The 17527-nt window shown below is 40.9% G+C and overlaps 1 pseudogene and 1 gene segment (V, D, J or C); both read left to right on the forward strand.

The window, feature by feature from the left end:
- On the forward strand, positions 1-1994 carry LOC145880046 (Ig kappa-b4 chain C region-like). The segment is given in 2 exon segments: positions 1-484; positions 1396-1994. Coding segments are annotated over 2 exon segments (468 nt in total).
- A 5446-nt stretch (positions 1995-7440) lies between these two features.
- LOC145879945 (Ig kappa-b4 chain C region pseudogene) lies at positions 7441-12752 on the forward strand (annotated as a pseudogene). Its single transcript, XR_014392823.1, has 3 exons — positions 7441-7514; positions 11163-11272; positions 12172-12752. The product of XR_014392823.1 is annotated as an Ig kappa-b4 chain C region pseudogene (transcript).
- The last annotated feature ends 4775 nt before the right edge of the window (positions 12753-17527 follow it).

A 17527-nucleotide genomic window follows, 5' to 3' on the forward strand; every position in this document is an offset into this window, starting at 1 on the left:
AATCTTTTGATGTCGTGTTTCAATATCTCTATACATTTTGCCTTGATATTGAGGATTTCTCAAAGTCACTTTTTTAAATGAATTGAACAAAATACACAAGGCCTACACATACTATCGCCAATTTGAATATGAATGTTATTACATCTAATTAAATTTGACCTGCCTTTAAACTATGAAAGTCATTAGCCTACATTTTAGATTAGTTGTATGAATTAACATACTGCACCTACAGTAGTAGGAAATGTACAAGAAAAAGTCAGGTTTGGTCAATGTTAAGGAAATCAAAATGAAAAACACTTTATTTCTAATTCAGTTGATTAAATCATTTCTGAAATGTATTCATACTATAGCGGAGTTCATTATTTGAACCACAGTCTAAAGAAATTAAGCTTGCCAAACATGCAGGAGGTTTTTGTACCAGCAGTAATAGGGATTGTATCACTGTGGTACACTTTTGGTAGCGGCACCAGACTTGATGTTGGAAGTAAGTAACAAGCTCTTTGATATTTCTTTCAGATTATGTTTTGGGGTATTTTACTTTGTGAAACTCCGTCTCCATGAAAATATTGCGATTTTACATATTTTACTACCTACATTTTTTTTCTATTACTTTTGACTAAGCCTTCTTTCAAATGAAATGTTATTTAATTAACATGTTCAAATGTAGGTGTTTAGTTAAATGTGTGGTTTGATGGATTGCAGAGGCTAGTTCTAGTATGATAACTATTTAATAATATGGAATATAGTTGTTGCATTGTGTATTACTGTTTGTGTGAGATTTTATATTTATATTTTTATTATCTTTAACTCAAATATATTTGGTTAAATTTAGATTTTGACTGAGCCTTCTTTCAAATAAATATTTATTGAATCAAAATGATAAATTGTAGGTTTATTTGAATATCTGATTTGTATAATTGCAGAATATCACTCCTAATTCTGGTATGATAACTAATAGTATTGTATATAGTATTCCTCATTGTTGCATTGTATTCATGGTAGACTTCACTGTTAGTGTGAAGACAAAGGTTCTCAATTATGGTTGTAACTGACTTCATAATCCAACATGGGTGATATGTGATGAAAATACTATGAATATGACTAGGTTATTCTGATCAGATCCATTCCTAAACAATATCTGTATAACATGTATAACTGACACCATATGACTAGTAACTAGTTATTTAACCACTTTATACTTGTTTGGTTCATAAATCTGCTGTATCATATTACTTTAGTGTTTTCTCCACATCTTTTAAACAATCTAACTTCTACATTCCTATTTAGAGGGCATTTCCAATTCACTTTATTTTGATGTGTACTTTGCTGAAGATAATCTCTTACTGTAGCTGTACTTGATGTAGTTACTTAGTTGATGTGTTCTGTTTGTTCCAGGTAACAGTGCCCCCACCCTCACCGTCCTGCCCCCTTCTAGTGAGGAACTGTCCAGTACAACAACAGCCACACTGACGTGTCTGGCCAACAAGGGCTTCCCCTCAGACTGGACCTTGAGCTGGAAAGTGGACGGGACCAGCCAGAAGCAGGAGGACAGTACCGAGGTCCAGGAGAAGGATGGTCTATACAGCTGGAGCAGCATTCTGACTCTCACTGGCCAGGAGTGGACCAAGGCAGGAGAGGTGACCTGTGAAGCCCAGCAGAAATCCCAGACTCCAGTCACCAAGACCTTGAGGAGGGCTGACTGTTCTGGGTAGGACCCCTCAGTCACTCACCCCTGTGGAGAGAGGCTGCTGGTTCCTCTGCTTTGACTCTGTTCTGAGATCAGATGTTCTCTGTCTTATTGATCACTGACATGTAAACTAACAGAGGGCTTTGCTTGAGTTCATGTATCAATCCTCTCTGTAGACTGAGGTTGTATCAGTGTTAGATGTGATGTGTTCTGTTTTATTACTATTAGATACTGTAGGAATGTTTGCTTTAATGCTTTGATAAATAGATAAAAATAAAGATTCACAGTTTCTTTGAAAACTATCAGACCTAAATGTCATTGCTTAGTTATTTATGTTCTCACTTGAAACCACATCATCTTCAACCAGCAAATCAAATCAAATGTTACTAGTCACATGCGCCGAATACAACAGATGTAGACCTTACAGAGAAATGCTTACTTACGAGAGCCCTAACCAACAACACAGCTTTAAAAAATACGGATAAGAATAAGAGATAAAAGTAACAAGTAATTAAAGAGCAGCAGTAAAATAACAATAGCGAAACTATATACAGGGGGGAACCGATACAGAGTCACAGGGGGCAACCGATACAGACCTTCTCCCTATTGGCTGTCTCGTCATTGTCGGTGATCAGGCCTACCACTGTTGTGTCGTTGGCAATCTTAATTTATGGTGTTGGAGTCATGCTTGGCCATGCAGTCATGGGTGAACAGGGAGTACAGGAGGGGACTGAGCACGCACCCCTGAGGGGTCCCGTGTTGAGAATTAGCGTGGCAGATGTGTTGTTTCCTACCCCTACCACCTGGGGGCTGCCCGTCAGGAAGTCCAGGATCCAGTTGCAGAGGGAGGTGTTTAGTCCCATGGTCCTTAGCATATTGATGAGTTTTGAGGGCACTATGGTGTCGAAAGATGAGCTGTAGCCAATGAATAGCATTCTCACATAGGTGTTCCTTTTGTCCAGGTGGGAAAGGGCAGTGTGGAGTGCAATAGAGATTGCACCATCTGTGGATCTGTTGGGGCGGTATGCAAATTGGAGTGGGTCTAGGGTTGCTGGGATGATGGTGTAGATGTGAGCCATGACCAGCCTTTCAAAGCACTTCATGGCTACAGACGTGAGTGCTACGAGTTGGTAGTCATTTAAGGCAGGTTACCTTAGTGTTCTTGGGCACAGGCACTATGGTGGTCTGCTTGAAACATGTTGGTATTACAGACTCAGACAGGAAGAGGTTGAAAGTGTCAGTGAAGATACTTGCCAGTTGGTCAACGCATGCTCGCAGCACACGTCCTGGTAATCCATCTGGCCCTGCGGCCTTAAAAATGTTGACCTGTTTAAAGGTCTTACTCACATCGGCTGCAGAGAGCATGATCACACAGCTTTCCATGACAGTTGGTGCTCTCATGCATGTTTCAATGTTATTTGCCTCGTAGCGAGCATAGAAGGTATTTAGCTCATCTGATAGGCTCGTGTCACTGTGCAGCTCTCGGCTGTGCTTCCGTTTGTAGTCTGTAATGGTTTGCAAGTCCTGCCACATCTGACTAGCGTCAGAGCCAGTGTAGTACGATTCGATCTTAGTCCTGTATTGACGCTTTGCCTGTTTGATGGTTCGTCGGATGGCATAGCGGGATTTCTTATAAGCTTCCGGGTTAGAGTCCTGCTCCTTGAAAGCGGCAGCTCTAGCCTTTAGCTCAGTGCGGATGCTGCCTGTAATCCATGGCTTCTGGTAGGGGTATGTACGTATGGTCACTGTGGGGACAACGTCATCGATGCACTTATCGATGAAGCCAATGACTGAAGTGGTGTACTCCTCAATGTCATCGGAGGAATCCCAGAACATATTCCAGTCTGTGCCAGCAAACAGTCCTGTAGCTTAGAATCTGCTTCATCTGACCACTTTTTTATTGATCTAGTCACTGGTGCTTCCTGCTTTAATTTTAGCACGTAAACAGGAATTAGGAGGATAAAATTATGGTCAGATTTGCCAAATGGAGGGCGAGGGAGAGCTTTGTATGTGTCTGTGTGTGTGGAGTATATGTGGTCCAGAGTTCTTTTCCCCTTGTTGCACATTTAACAGGAGAGGTCTAGATACTGCAATGTTGACAGATTAACAGGAGAGGTCTAGATACTACAATGTTAACAGATTAACAAGAGAGGTCTAGATACTATAATGTTTAAAGTGTAACAGGACAGGTCTAGCCACATGTAGTAGGTGATGGTTATTTTGATTCATATCTTTTGAAAAATGTTTGACCATGCTTGATTTATAGACTCATAAAGACAGTAAGCTAATGTTATTGAACATTTGATCGATATCTTGGACTCTCACCGATGTGATCACACCTACATTAAGCAACGTTTGTTTTACAAGATCTACATCATTTCAACGGTATCACATCTTCAAGATAGTCAAAGGGTCTTCTATACCTCCAACCCCCTGGGAACAGAGTGAACATCTGGTGACAGTGCTGCTCTAATCTGGGACAAGCAGAACCACCCAGCCCTTTCTATGTAAATCTCAGTTTCAGTCCCACAGCTACCATTCTAGAAGTTGAACAGTTTCACTGTCTGAAATACCCTGGACTGGGCCAGATGTGAGGGAGTGTACTGGTTTTAACCTCTATGGTGGATGCAGGAAGGGAGACATAACAGATATGCCACCATGTAATTAATGACAGATAAAATGGCTATTCTACTTTATGATGATAGTTTATGTACAAGTAGTTTACATGTGTCTCATGTTGAATCCAGCGTCAGGTCTCATTCACAGAGCTAACAGTCCGTAACATACTCATGAAAAAAGTTCATATGCTGCTGTTGATGATCACATCCACTGAATTTCCACAGTTGGTTGTAAGGTCCATTTGTGGACTTTTTGAGGGCTTGGGAGCCTGAAGCGATTGTAACTTTCAAGTAATGTTCAATTACGTGAATAAAAAGGGCATAAATACAATGCTATTATTGGTTATTAGTTGTTTTTTAGCAAGACAAAACTATAATGAATAATGGAGATTGTTTTTTAAAAGTCATATATCATGTAACTTCTGAACATATATCACTTTATCTGTTTATTAGTGTTATGGTAATATGCTACGGTAACATATTGATATCCATGGAAAAGAGGAATACCAGTCAGTTTCCACCTTGCAGTGATCATTGGCACGGCTAGCCCTCTCATTAGGCAGGATTAGGCAGCCGCCTATGGTGTTAGATTGACGAGGGCGATATTTTCTGAGCTAAACTGACCAATACACACATACAGCAACACATAAAACCTTGCATAATTCTGGCCAAAAACAATGATAATTTCTCTCAACCAGTGGCATATGGGCTTTTTAGGTGAGTGCTGATGCAGCCCTATGATAAGCAATGCCTACTATGACAAAGGCAGGGGCGCAAAACATTTTGCTTGTCCATTCCCAGTGCGCCTCTCCAGGGAGCTGTTGGAGAGACACATTGCTGCGGCGTTCCACCAACGTTCCGTCGAAAATAATCATCTGACATAAATCCTGTAGCGGATATAGGACACGGTAGAAAGAGTATGTGGCTTTTCTGTTGCCTACAGGAAAGAGATCAAATGTAAAAAAGTGTAATGAGATAGACACTTACATCATGCAGGTTTCTCCGATCAATTTCTCTATTTATTTCACCTTTATTTAACCAGGTAGGCTAGTTGAGAACAAGTTTACAACTGCGACCTGGCCAAGATGAAGCAAAGCAGTGCGACAAAAACAACAACACAGAGTTACACATAAACAAACGTACAGTCAATAACACAAAAGAAAAGAAAAATGGAAAAATCTATGTACAGTGTGTGCAAATGTAGAAGAGTAGGGAGGTAGGCAATAAATAGGCCCGAGAGGCAAAAATAATTACAATTTTGCGTTAATACTGGAGTGATAGATGTACAGATGATGATGTGCAAGTACAGATACTGGGGTGCAAAAGAGCAAGAGGGAAAGTATTAATATGGAGATGAGGTGCTATTTACAGATTGGCTGTGCACAGTGAACGGTAAGCTGCTCAGACAGCTGATGCTTAAAGTTAGAGAGGGAGATATAAGACCCCAGCTACAGAGATTTTTGCAATTCGTTCCAGTCATTGGCAGCAGAGAACTGGAAGGAAAGGTGGCCAAAGGAGGTGTTGGCTTTGGGGATGACCAGTTAGATATACCTGCTGGAGCACGTGCTACGGGTGGGTGTTGCTATGGTGACCAGTGAGCTGAGATAAGGCGGAGCTTTACCTAGCAAAGACTTGTAGATTACCTGGAGCCAGTGAGTCTGGCGACGCAGATGTAGCGAGGGCCAGCCGAGGAGAGCATACAGGTCACAGTGGTGGGTGGTATATGGGGCTTTGGAGACAAAACGGATGGCACTGTGATTGACTGCATCCAGTTTGCTTAGCAGAGTGTTGGAGGCTATTTCGTAAATGACATTGCTTAAGTCGAGGATCGGTAGGATAGTCAGTTTTACGAGGGTATGTTTGGCAGCGTGAGTGAAGGAGGCTTTGTTGCGAAATAGGAAGCCGATTCTGGATTTAATTTTGGATTGGAGAAGTTTAATATGAGTCTGGAAGGAGAGTTTACAGTCCAGCCAGGCACCTAGGTATTTGTAGTTGTCCACATATTCTAAGTCAGAACCGTCCAGAGTAGTGATGCTAGTCGGGCGGGCGGGTGCGGGCAGCGATCGGTTGAATAGCATGCATTTAGTTTTACTAGCGTTTAAGAGCAGTTGGAGGCCACGGAAGGACTGTTGTATGGCATAGAAGGTTGTTTGGAGATTTGTTAACACAGTGTCCAAAGAAGGGCCAGATGTATACAGAATGGTGTCGTCTGCGTAGAGGTGGATTAAGGAATCACCCTCGCAAGAGCGCCATCATTGATATATACAGAGAAAAGAGTCGGCCAGAGAATTGAACCCTGTGGTACCCCCATAGAGACTGCCAGAGGTCCGGTCAACAGGCCCTCCGATTTGACACACTGAACTCTATTTGAGAAGTAGTTGGTGAACCAGGAGAGGCAGTCATTTCAGAAACCAAGGCTGTTGAGTCTGCCGATAAGAATACGCTGATTGACAAAGTCGAAAGCCTTGGCCAGGTCGATGAAGACGGCTGCACAGTACTGTATTTTATCGATGGCGGTTATGATGTCGTTTAGTACCTTGAGCGTGGCTGAGGTGCACTCGTGACCAGCTCGGAAACTGGATTGCACAGCGGAGAAGGTACGGTGGGATACGAAATGGTCAGTGATCTGTTTGTTAACTTGGCATTCAAAGACTTAAATGCTGCTGACTGACTTCATTTAAAAATATATATAAAATATATTTAATATTTAACTACGTAGGCAAGTCAGTTAAGAACAAATAATTTTTTACGGTGACGGCCTACCCCGGATGACGCTGGGCCAATCGTGCGTCGCCCTATGAGACTCCCGATCACGGCCGGTTGTGATTCATCCCGGGATCGAACCAGCGTCTGTAGTGACACCTCTAGCATTGAAATGCAGTGCCCTTGACCGCTGCGCCACTCGGTAGCCCAACTGATGTAAAGGGGAGATCTCCAGAGCCAGCTGCTCTCTGGAACTACCATAGTGGTGTCTGACTGAGGGAGGTTTTTGTACGACTCTGTATCACTGTGTGAACACCCAGACACTGTTGGTGTAGTGTAAACTCTGACAGTAGTAATCTCCTGCATCTTCAGCCTGGACTCCACTGATGGTCAGAGTGAAGTCACTCCCAGATCCACTGCCACTGAATCTAGATGGAATCCCAGAATGGCCCCAATAAGGATGGCCCCAATAACAGCCCCAATAAGGAGTTTAGGAGCTCCTCCAGGTTTCTGTTGATAACAGGCCATCCCCTGTCCATAGATGTCACTGTATACAGCACTGCTGGTCTTACAGCTGAAAATGAATGAGTGACCCACTGAAACAGTTTTCACTGCAGGAGTCTGAGTCACAATGACCTGGACTCCGAAACATAGATGGCATGTTGAATTAGCATTAAATTGTTCATTCATTTGTACATATAGATTATTATCTTAAAGTGTAATAAGGTTATATAGCCTAATATTGCAATGGTTTGTGTCATTTTCTGTCAAATATATTACCTTGGAGACACAGGGCAAATATACAGATGAAGACGGTGATAAAAGTCATGGTTGTTGTGGGTTCTGTTGTCATGAAGGACAGCTCTCAGTCATGAAGTGTTAAACTCACAGGGCTATAAACATTCCCAGAGTACTGAAGCATGTGCTGCTAATGCAAAGTGTCATATATATGGGGGCTCACAATTGACCCAGTGTCGTCAGCGTTTGGCCGGGGTAGGCCGTCATTGTAAATAAGAATATGTTCTTAACTGACTTGCCTAGTTAAATAAAGGTTATATAAATAAATAAAATATGTAAATAGTCTTCCTGGAAAGTCAAACTGATGTGATGTAGAAACCTGATAGCTATGTAATGACTAACATGGTTTCTGATATAAGTGCTGAATGGGGACTGATGTATTGATTATAGACATCTACAAATGGAGCATATTGTTATTTCTGTGTTATTATACCAGAGAGTATCTGCTTTATGTCTCCCTCCAGTGGTCAGGATCAGTAACTGCAGTCTGTGTGTGGACTGTAGTGCTGCTAACTGACTGATCTAAAGGGGAGATCTCCAGAGCTCTGACGTGTCCAGTCTCCTGCTTCACCTGTTGCTCTCTGGAACTACCACAGTGTCACGGTTGTCGTCTGGAATGGAGGACCAAAACGCAGCAGGAATGTGGATGCTCATCTTGTATATTTATTTAAATAACAAGAACACCAAAAACAACAAAACGAACTCACGAACAACAAAACAGTCTTGTCAGGCTCACACTCAGCAAAACAAGAAACAATCTCCCACAAACACTAAACCAAACACATACCCATATATAGGACTCTCAATCAGAGGCAACGAGAAAGCACCTGCCTCCAATTGAGAGTCCAACCCCCCATTAACCTAAACATAGCAATACAACTAACTAGACTAAACATAGAAATACGTTAACAAGGAACAGTGCCCAAAAACCCCGGAATACATAAATCAAATACTCTTCTACAAAAACACCACCCCGAACCACATAAAACAAATAGCCTCTGCCACGTCCTGACCAAACTACAATAACAAATAACCCTTATACTGGTCAGGACGTGACACACAGTGGTGTGAGGGAGAATGTATGGGTAATGTTTGGGGGCTTTATTGTATGTGTTTGAATCATGTTGATTAAATTCTAGCTATTCAAAATACAGGTCATCTTTAGGGGTTTGGATCATTGCACATCATCTCTATCCAGATTGGTTGATGGTTTTCCTTGAGTTACTCAACAGAGTCAACATGTAGTTAATGGTCAGGAATAACATTTAGTGATCAGTTATGATCTAAGGTCTTCTAGAAATAGTTCTAGTTTGACTCTATTGTTGTTCAGCTCTACTACACACTGTCATTGTACTGGATCATCTCCTCCTCTCAGCACCTGCAGTAGGTCCCAGCTGTAGCAGTACAGTCACTGTGCAGTCTGACTGAGGGAGGTTTTTGTACGGCTCTGTATCACTGTGTGAACACACAGCTACTAGGGCAGTGTAAACTCTGACAGTAGTAATCTCCTGCATCTTCAGCCTGGACTCCACTGATGGTCAGAGTGAAATCACTCCTAGATCCACTGCCACTGAATCTAGATGGAGTCCCAGACTGAAGTGTTGTAGCAAGGTAAATAAGGAGTTTAGGAGCTCCTCCAGGTTTCTGCTGGTACCAGGCTAAGAGATTATTAGAATACACATTACTGCTGGTTTTACAGTTCAGAGAGACTGTCTGTCCTGGGAGAACAGCTTTCACTGTAGGAATTTGAGTCACAGTGTACTGTCCTCTGGATTCTGAAACAGAGAATAAAAACATTTATATGAGTGAAGTATTACATTTAGTAATCAATAATTTTGAAAGAAATAGTAACATTGATATACATGTTGATAGTGTACATTCAATTCATTCAAAAAATTCTAACCTTGGAGGCAGAAAGCAAGTGTCCAGATGAATATGGTGATAAAAGTCATGGTTGTTGTGGGTTCTGTTGTCATGAAGGACAGCTCTCAGTCATGAAGTGTTAAACTCACAGGGCTATAAACACTACCAGACCACTGAAGCATGTGCTGCTAATGCAAAGTGTCCTCTCTATGCAAATTTACTTTTTTTGGTCCTACTAGGAAACTGTAGTAATTTTTATTATTATTTTAGTTTATTTTCAGACTACAAAAAAAGGTGTATTACTGCACTTAATTTATGTTGAAAAAAGGGAGAGGGATGAAAAATGTTCCTAAAACAAAATCAACAAATATCTATGTACTCCATAGGTCAAAGTCACATGTCTAATCAGGTCCCTCCCTACACAGTCTCAGGGGGCAGGCAGGGAGAAACATCTTCAGACAGTGTTCCCTGCAATGCTTCGGCTGTTAATTCCAGAAGACCCAAAAACCTTTCAGCTGCAGATACAATTATGTCCAGTTTCTTGGATTTCTTGTTTGTTTGGGCAGTACAATTTATCACCTGCACAATAAACGCGTCAAAATCCACCTTCTTCAGGATCAGTGTATCAGGATCCCTCAATGACATTCTCAGGCTCTGGGGCATCCACTGCCATAGCTTCCTCAGCTCAACTCCTACAACTATTTCCACCGCCTCCGTGTAGGAGACCTGTTGAAGAGGTTTGTGTGAGCAGCAGCATTTTAAAGGTTGGGGCTGATTGTCCAGGCAATCATGGCTCTGATTGGTAAACTAGGTTTAACTGGGCTAAATTAGAGTCTGGCAAGGTGCTGGAAGGTTCTAGCAAGACAGAGGTCTTGCTCTTGACAGAAACTCACATTGTTTTAGGGGCTTATAACTTTGTTAATCCATCTCAATAAATATGGTTGAATAATTGCTTGAAATTCATTACCTGACAGAGGGATCTTACAGAGACTGGGGTTTTTGTTCTGAAATGATGTGAGACACTGTTGTTGCACAGAGTCCATTCAACGTATTATGTGACATGTAAAGGCAATGTTTACATATGAACTACAGCGAAATAGGAGGAATACTAATGCAATCTGGACCTATGGGTGTTATCACTTAAGGAATGATTTAACATGAGGGTGGATGAGTTGACATTGATTTGATTTTGGGAAAAAATACATAAGGCCTACACAAACTATGGCCAGTTAGAATATTAATATTATAAATAAGTATGTTACTACATCTAATGAAATTTGACCTGACCTTCAACTATGAGAGTGATTAGTTTACATTTTAGATTAGTTGTATGAATAAAACATACTGCACCTTGTAGGAAATGTAGAGTAAACAGAAAGTTTTGCAAAAACATTGGGGAAAAAAAACAAAAAACACTTTATTTCAAGTGAACAAAATAAAATAATCTTTGGCAAGTATTCATAACATAGCATAGTTAATGATTTGAACCACAGTCTAAAGAAATTCAGCTTCCCCAATGGTCAGGAGGTTTTTGTACCAGCAGTAATAGTGATTGTATCACTGTGGTGCACTTTTGGTAGCGGCACCAGACTTGATGTTGGAAGTAAGTAACACGCTCTTTGATATGTCTTTCTGATAATTTGGGGGGTATTTTACTTTCTTAAACTCTGTCTCTATGAAAATATCGTGATTTTACATTTTTTACTTTCTAAAAAATAGCGTTTTTTTCTATTACTTTTGACTAAGCCTTCTTTCAAATGAAATGTTGTTTAACCAAAATGTTCACATGTAGGTGTTCATTTAAATGTGTGGCTTGGTTGATTGCAGAGTATTATTTTGTTATGATAACTATTTAATAATATTGAATATAGTTGTTCATTGTGTATTACTGTTTGCGTGTGATTTCAGATCTTTCAATCTCAAATATCTTTGGTAAATTTAGCTTTTGACTGAGCCTTATTTAAAATGTATTGAATCAAAATGATAAATTGTAGGTTTATTTGTATATCTGATTTGTATACTTGCAGACTATAACTTAATTCTGGTAAATAACTACTTAATAGTATTGCATATAGTATTCATCATTGTTGCATTGTATTCATGGTAGACTTCACTGTTAGTGTGAAGACAAAGGGTCTCAGTTTTGGTTGTAACTGACTTCATAATCCAACATGGTTGATATGTGATGAAAATACTATGAATATGACTAGGTTATTCTGATCAGATCCATTCCTAAACAATATCTGTATAACATGTATAACTGACACCATATGACTAGTAACTCTAGTTATTTTACCACTTTATACTTGTTTGGTTCATAAATCTGCTGTATCATATTACTTTAGTGTTTTCTACACATCTTTTAAACAATCTAACTTCTACATTCAATTTTCGAGGGCATTTCCACTTCACTTTATTTTGATGTGTACTTTGCTGAAGATAATCTCTTACTGTAGCTGTACTTGATGTAGTTACTTAGTTGATGTGTTCTGTTTGTTCCAGGTAACAGTGCCCCCACCCTCACCGTCCTGCCCCCCTCTAGTGAGGAACTGTCCAGTACAACAACAGCCACACTGACGTGTCTGGCCAACAAGGGCTTCCCCTCAGACTGGACCTTGAGCTGGAAAGTGGACGGGACCAGCCAGAAGCAGGAGGCCAATCCTGGGGTTCTGGAGAAGGATGGCCTATACAGCTGGAGCAGCACCCTGACTCTCACTGCCCAGGAGTGGACCAAGGCAGGAGAGGTGACCTGTGAAGCCCAGCAGAAATCCCAGACTCCAGTCACCAAGACCTTGAGGAGGGCTGACTGTTCTGGGTAGGACCCCTCAGTCACACACCCCTGTGGAGAGAGGCTGCTGGTTCCTCTGCTTTGACTCTGTTCTGAGATCAGATGTTCTCTGTCTTATTGATCACTGACATGTAAACTAACAGAGGGCTTTGCTTGAGTTCATGTATCAATCCTCTCTGTAGACTGAGGTTGTATCAGTGTTAGATGTGATGTGTTCAGTTTTATTACTATTAGATACTGTAGGAATGTTTGCTTTGATATACTGATGAAAATAAAGATTTCCCTTTGGAACAAATATTTTCGTTGTCTCTTTGAATAATTAGATTTTAGTGGTAAATGTTGAATGGTATAGACATATATTAATAAAGCCTGATTCACAGTTTATTTTAAAACTATCAGACCTAAATGTCATTGCGTAGTTATTTATGTTCTAACTGCGTTGTGATCAACCAGTAGTTCATAGTAAGGGATGGATCGAAATGTACCGAATGGGTACCTGGTGGAAAATGGGTTCATGCTTTTTCAATTTAACTCAAGGGGATGATTTAGTATTTCGTTTTTCAATTTAGTCCAGGGGAGGGTCATGTAATTTGCATTTCATGAAATGTGTGTATTTCTCAGTGTTTTAAAATTAGTTGCTTATTATGCTATACAGTATATAGATGTGTGTCCGATGCCACCCCTCATAATCAAGTGCGCCTATAGGCTATTTAGTGTGGTCTCAATCAAATGATCCCTAGCCTAGAGGCTACAGGCTACGAAGTGTATTGTCAGAGAAGCACCACGCAAGTTATATTTCTATGATAGCTGTTAGGATGGTGTAAATAAAACTAGGCTGCACTACACATCGCAATGGATATTTCAAACCTGAGCCCCGGCCTTCTCTACGCTTGCTGATCAAAAACGTTTCTGTGTGCTGCCTCACCAATGGCTGTGCTGTGTAGGCCTATGGTTACAGTTCAGGAGGAGAGTCAAAGGGTTCTTCTGAAAGCCTGGTCAGTGGTATAAAGTACTTAAGTAAAAATACTTTAAAGTACTACTTCAGTTTTTTTGGTATCTGTACTTTACTTTACTATTTATATTTATGGCAACTTACTTCACTACATTCCTAAAGAAAATAATGTCATTTTCCCTGACACAAAAAGTACTCCAATTCACACACTTATCAAAAGAACATCTCTTGTCATCCTACTGCCTCTGACCAGGCGGGTCAAAAAAGAAATAAGTAAAAGTGAAAGTCACCCAGTAAAATATTATATTGCGTGCAGACTAGCCTATAGCCTATGTTCTGTTCAGTTTGAGAAAGACAGCGCAAAGATGAGAAGGAGGACTGGAAGTTAACTTTGATTTTATTAAAAAACATGTTTCTTGCCCATGATGTAGGCTATTCATAAGAGTTATTGACCTCACAATAGTCCACATTCAAGACATTTACATTGTGCTGAAACTTGAAGCAGCAGCCGCGGCACAATTAGTCAGACAGCTCATGGTGCTGAAAGTAGGGCAAATTCAAGTAGGCGTAATTCATTTCAATGTCTTCATTTTAGTAAGTCTTCACTAACAACAAGAGGGCTTTGTGTTGATGCCTATTTCTTCCTATTTAATAAATAAGAGGTAGAGCTATCCGTTTGACCAGCGAAATTAGGCTACAGGCTGCAATATCCATAGATTTGTCAGTCAATTCCTCAACCCACCATGCACACTTTAAAATAGCCTACAATCTTAGAATTTATTTCTCCCAAAAGGGTTATTCTGCTGTACCCATAGGATAACCCTTTTTGGTTTCATGTAGAACCTTCTGTGGAAATGAGTTTACAAAAGGGTTCTACCTCGAACCAAAAAGGGTTCTTCAAAAGGTTATCCTATGGGGACAGCCGAAGAACCCTTTACAGGTTCTAGATAGCATATTGTTTCTAAGAGTGTTGTCTACCTCATGTCAGTGAAGAGCTATTAAGTTAAGACCCAGACTGGAATTGAGGGGGCATGAGAGGGTATTCCATATGCCTACCTTTTATTAAAGTAAATGGCAAAAAGCACAGGCCTACCAATTGTTAGTTTAAGTTTTGATGAAAATAAAACATCTATAAAGTGATCTATGACAGCTCTTTGGTCAGCGATGCTTTATGCTAGAAACAAGCTGAGAAATTGACTGCTTGGGAAGTAATCCAATTCTGTCACTATCAATTGATTAAACTATTAACATTCTGTACATTAGAAGATGTTTAAACTCAGACAGCTTTTAGGGAAACACTTGTAACCTTCCTTCATTGAGTTAAGCCATGGAAGAATAGTAGCCAGCAGTTAAAGCTTACATTTTACTGTGTCGGAAGGCCTACTCAGTCTGGAATGGAAAGGCTAACTTTTGAATGTACCGTGCTCAGATTTCTAATTACATATAAGATTGAATTATTTGCATTACAGGGACAGTTTTGTTGCAAACAAGATGTGATTTGGCATAGAGAAACATGATAAGATGCACTCATAAGAATATCTCTCTGTCCATTTATAGCCTGTAATTTAGGTCATTTGTATGGTTTTAAAAAATCATTCTGCTAATATGTAAAATGATGTAGAATTGCATGAATGTTTTTTAAAAGGCAGTTTTTTCTCTGACCCGCAAATACCATGCAATGCTTTTATTATAAAGGAGATCTTTCCACCCCTACTCTTGTCCACAACCTTCTGGCCTTCAGCCCTGTGCATTATCAACATTCCTGCATTGCCATGGAGGTCTGATGCTTACAGGGCGAAGACCACTTTATAAAACTGCATATCTAAAGCTCTGGTCTGTTCAAGAAATGAGGGTAAACGGTAGGCATGTTCCCTGCTATCCACTTTATGTTTTAATTATTCTTTTGGGTAAAGGGGAGGATCACTTGTTTCATTTTCAAACGTTCAGGGAGGGCCATCCATTTTCGTTTAAGAGACGTCCGATTTTCTCCATGTAAGCATAACTTTCCCTCCCTAACACAAGATAATAAGAACATTTTCACAGATTAACAGGTGAGGTCTAGCAACATGTAGTAGATCATAGTCCTTGTTCAGTTTTTGACCCAGTTGACTTCTAGACTTTTACAGACAGCTAATACTATTGAATATTTGATTTATATCTTGGACTCTTACCAATGTGATGATCACACCTGCATTAAGCTACATTTGTTTGAAAAGTTGTCCACATAACATTAAAAGTATCACATCTTCACGATAGTCATAGAGTCTTCTCTACCTCCAACCCTCTGGGAACAGAGTGAACATCTGGTGACAGTGCTGCTCTATTCTGGAACAAGCAGAACCACCCAGCCCTGTCTATGTAAATCTCAGTTTTACTCCCCACAGCTACCAGTTGAACAGTTTCACTGCCTGAAATACCCTGGACTGGCCAGATGTGAGGGAGTGGACTGGTTTTAACCTCTATAGTGGATTCAGGGAGGACGACATAACAGATATCCCACCATATTAATGACAGATAAAATGGGTATTATAGTTTATGTAAACTCAGCAAAAAAAGAAACGTCCCTTTTTCAGGACCCTGACTTTCAAAGATAATTTGTAAAAATGCAAATAACTTCACAGATCTTCATTGTAAAGGGTTTAAACACTGTTTCCCATGCTTGTTCAATGAACCATAAACAATTAATGAACATGCACCTGTGGAATGGTCGTTAAGACACTAACAGCTTACAGACAATATGCAATTAAGGTCACAGTTATGAAAACTTAGGACACTAAAGAGGCCTTTCTACTGACTCTGAAAAACACCAAAAGAAAGATGCCCATGGTCCCTGCTCATCTACGTGAACGTGTCTTAGGCATGCTGCAAATAGGCATGAGGATGTGGCCAGGGCAATAAATTGCGATGTCCGTACTGTGAGACGCCTAAGACAGCGCTACAGGGAGACAGGACGGACAGCTGATCGTCCTCGCAGTGGCAGACCACATGTAACAACACCTGCACAGGATCGGTACATCCGAACATCACACCTGTGGGGCAACAACAACTGCACGAGTTACACTAGGAAAGCAAAATCCCTCCATCAGTGCTCAGACTGTCCACAATAGACTGAGAGAGGCTGGACTGAGGGCTTATAGGCCTGTTGTAAGGCAGGTCCTCACCAGACATCACCGGCAACAATGTCGCCTATGGGCACAAACCCACCGTCGCTGGACCAGACAGGACTGGCAAAAAGTGTTCTTCAATAATGAGTCACGGTTTTCTATCACCAGGGGTGATGGTCGGATTCGCGTTTATCGTCGAAGGAATGAGCGTTACACCGAGGCTTGTACTCTGGAGCGGGATCGATTTGGAGGTGGAGGGTCCGTCATGGTCTGGGGCGGTGTGTCACAGCATCATCGGACTGAGCTTGTTGTCATTGCAGGCAATCTCAACTCTGTGCGTTACAGGGAAGACATCCTCCTCCCTCATGTGGTACCCTTCCTGCAGGCTCATCCTGACATGATCCTTCAGCATGACAATGCCACCAGCCATACTGCTCGTTCTGTGCGTGATTTCCTGCAAGACAGGAATGTCAGTGTTCTGCCACGGCCAGCGAAGAGCCTGGATCTCAATCCCATTAAGCATGTCTGGGACCTGTTGGATCGGAGGGTGAGGGCTAGGGCCATTCCCCCCAGAAATGTCCGGGAACTTGCAGGTGCCTTGGTGGAAGAGTGGGGTAACATCTCACAGCAAGAACTGGCAAATCTGGTGCAGTCCATGAGGAGGAGATGCACTGCAGAACTTAATGCTGCTGGTGGCCACACCAGATGCTGACTGTTATTTTTGATTTTGAACCGCCCTTTGATCATTATTCCATTTCTTTTAGTCACATGTCTGTGGAACTTGTTCAGTTTACGTCTCAGTTGTTGAATCTTGTTATGTTCATACAAATATTTACACATGTTAAGTTTGCTGAAAATAAATGCATTTGACAGTGAGAGGACGTTTCTTTTTTTGCTTTTAGATACTGTATGTAGTGTAAATGTGTCTTATGTTTGAGCGCAGCATGATTTCTCATTCACAGATCTAACAGTCCTGCTCATCAAAATAGTTAAAAAAATGTTAGAAGATCACAT

This window comes from Salmo salar, chromosome 07 (assembly GCF_965601325.2).
Source record: "Salmo salar chromosome 07, fSalSal1, whole genome shotgun sequence".
In the NCBI taxonomy this organism is placed as follows: domain Eukaryota; kingdom Metazoa; phylum Chordata; class Actinopteri; order Salmoniformes; family Salmonidae; genus Salmo; species Salmo salar.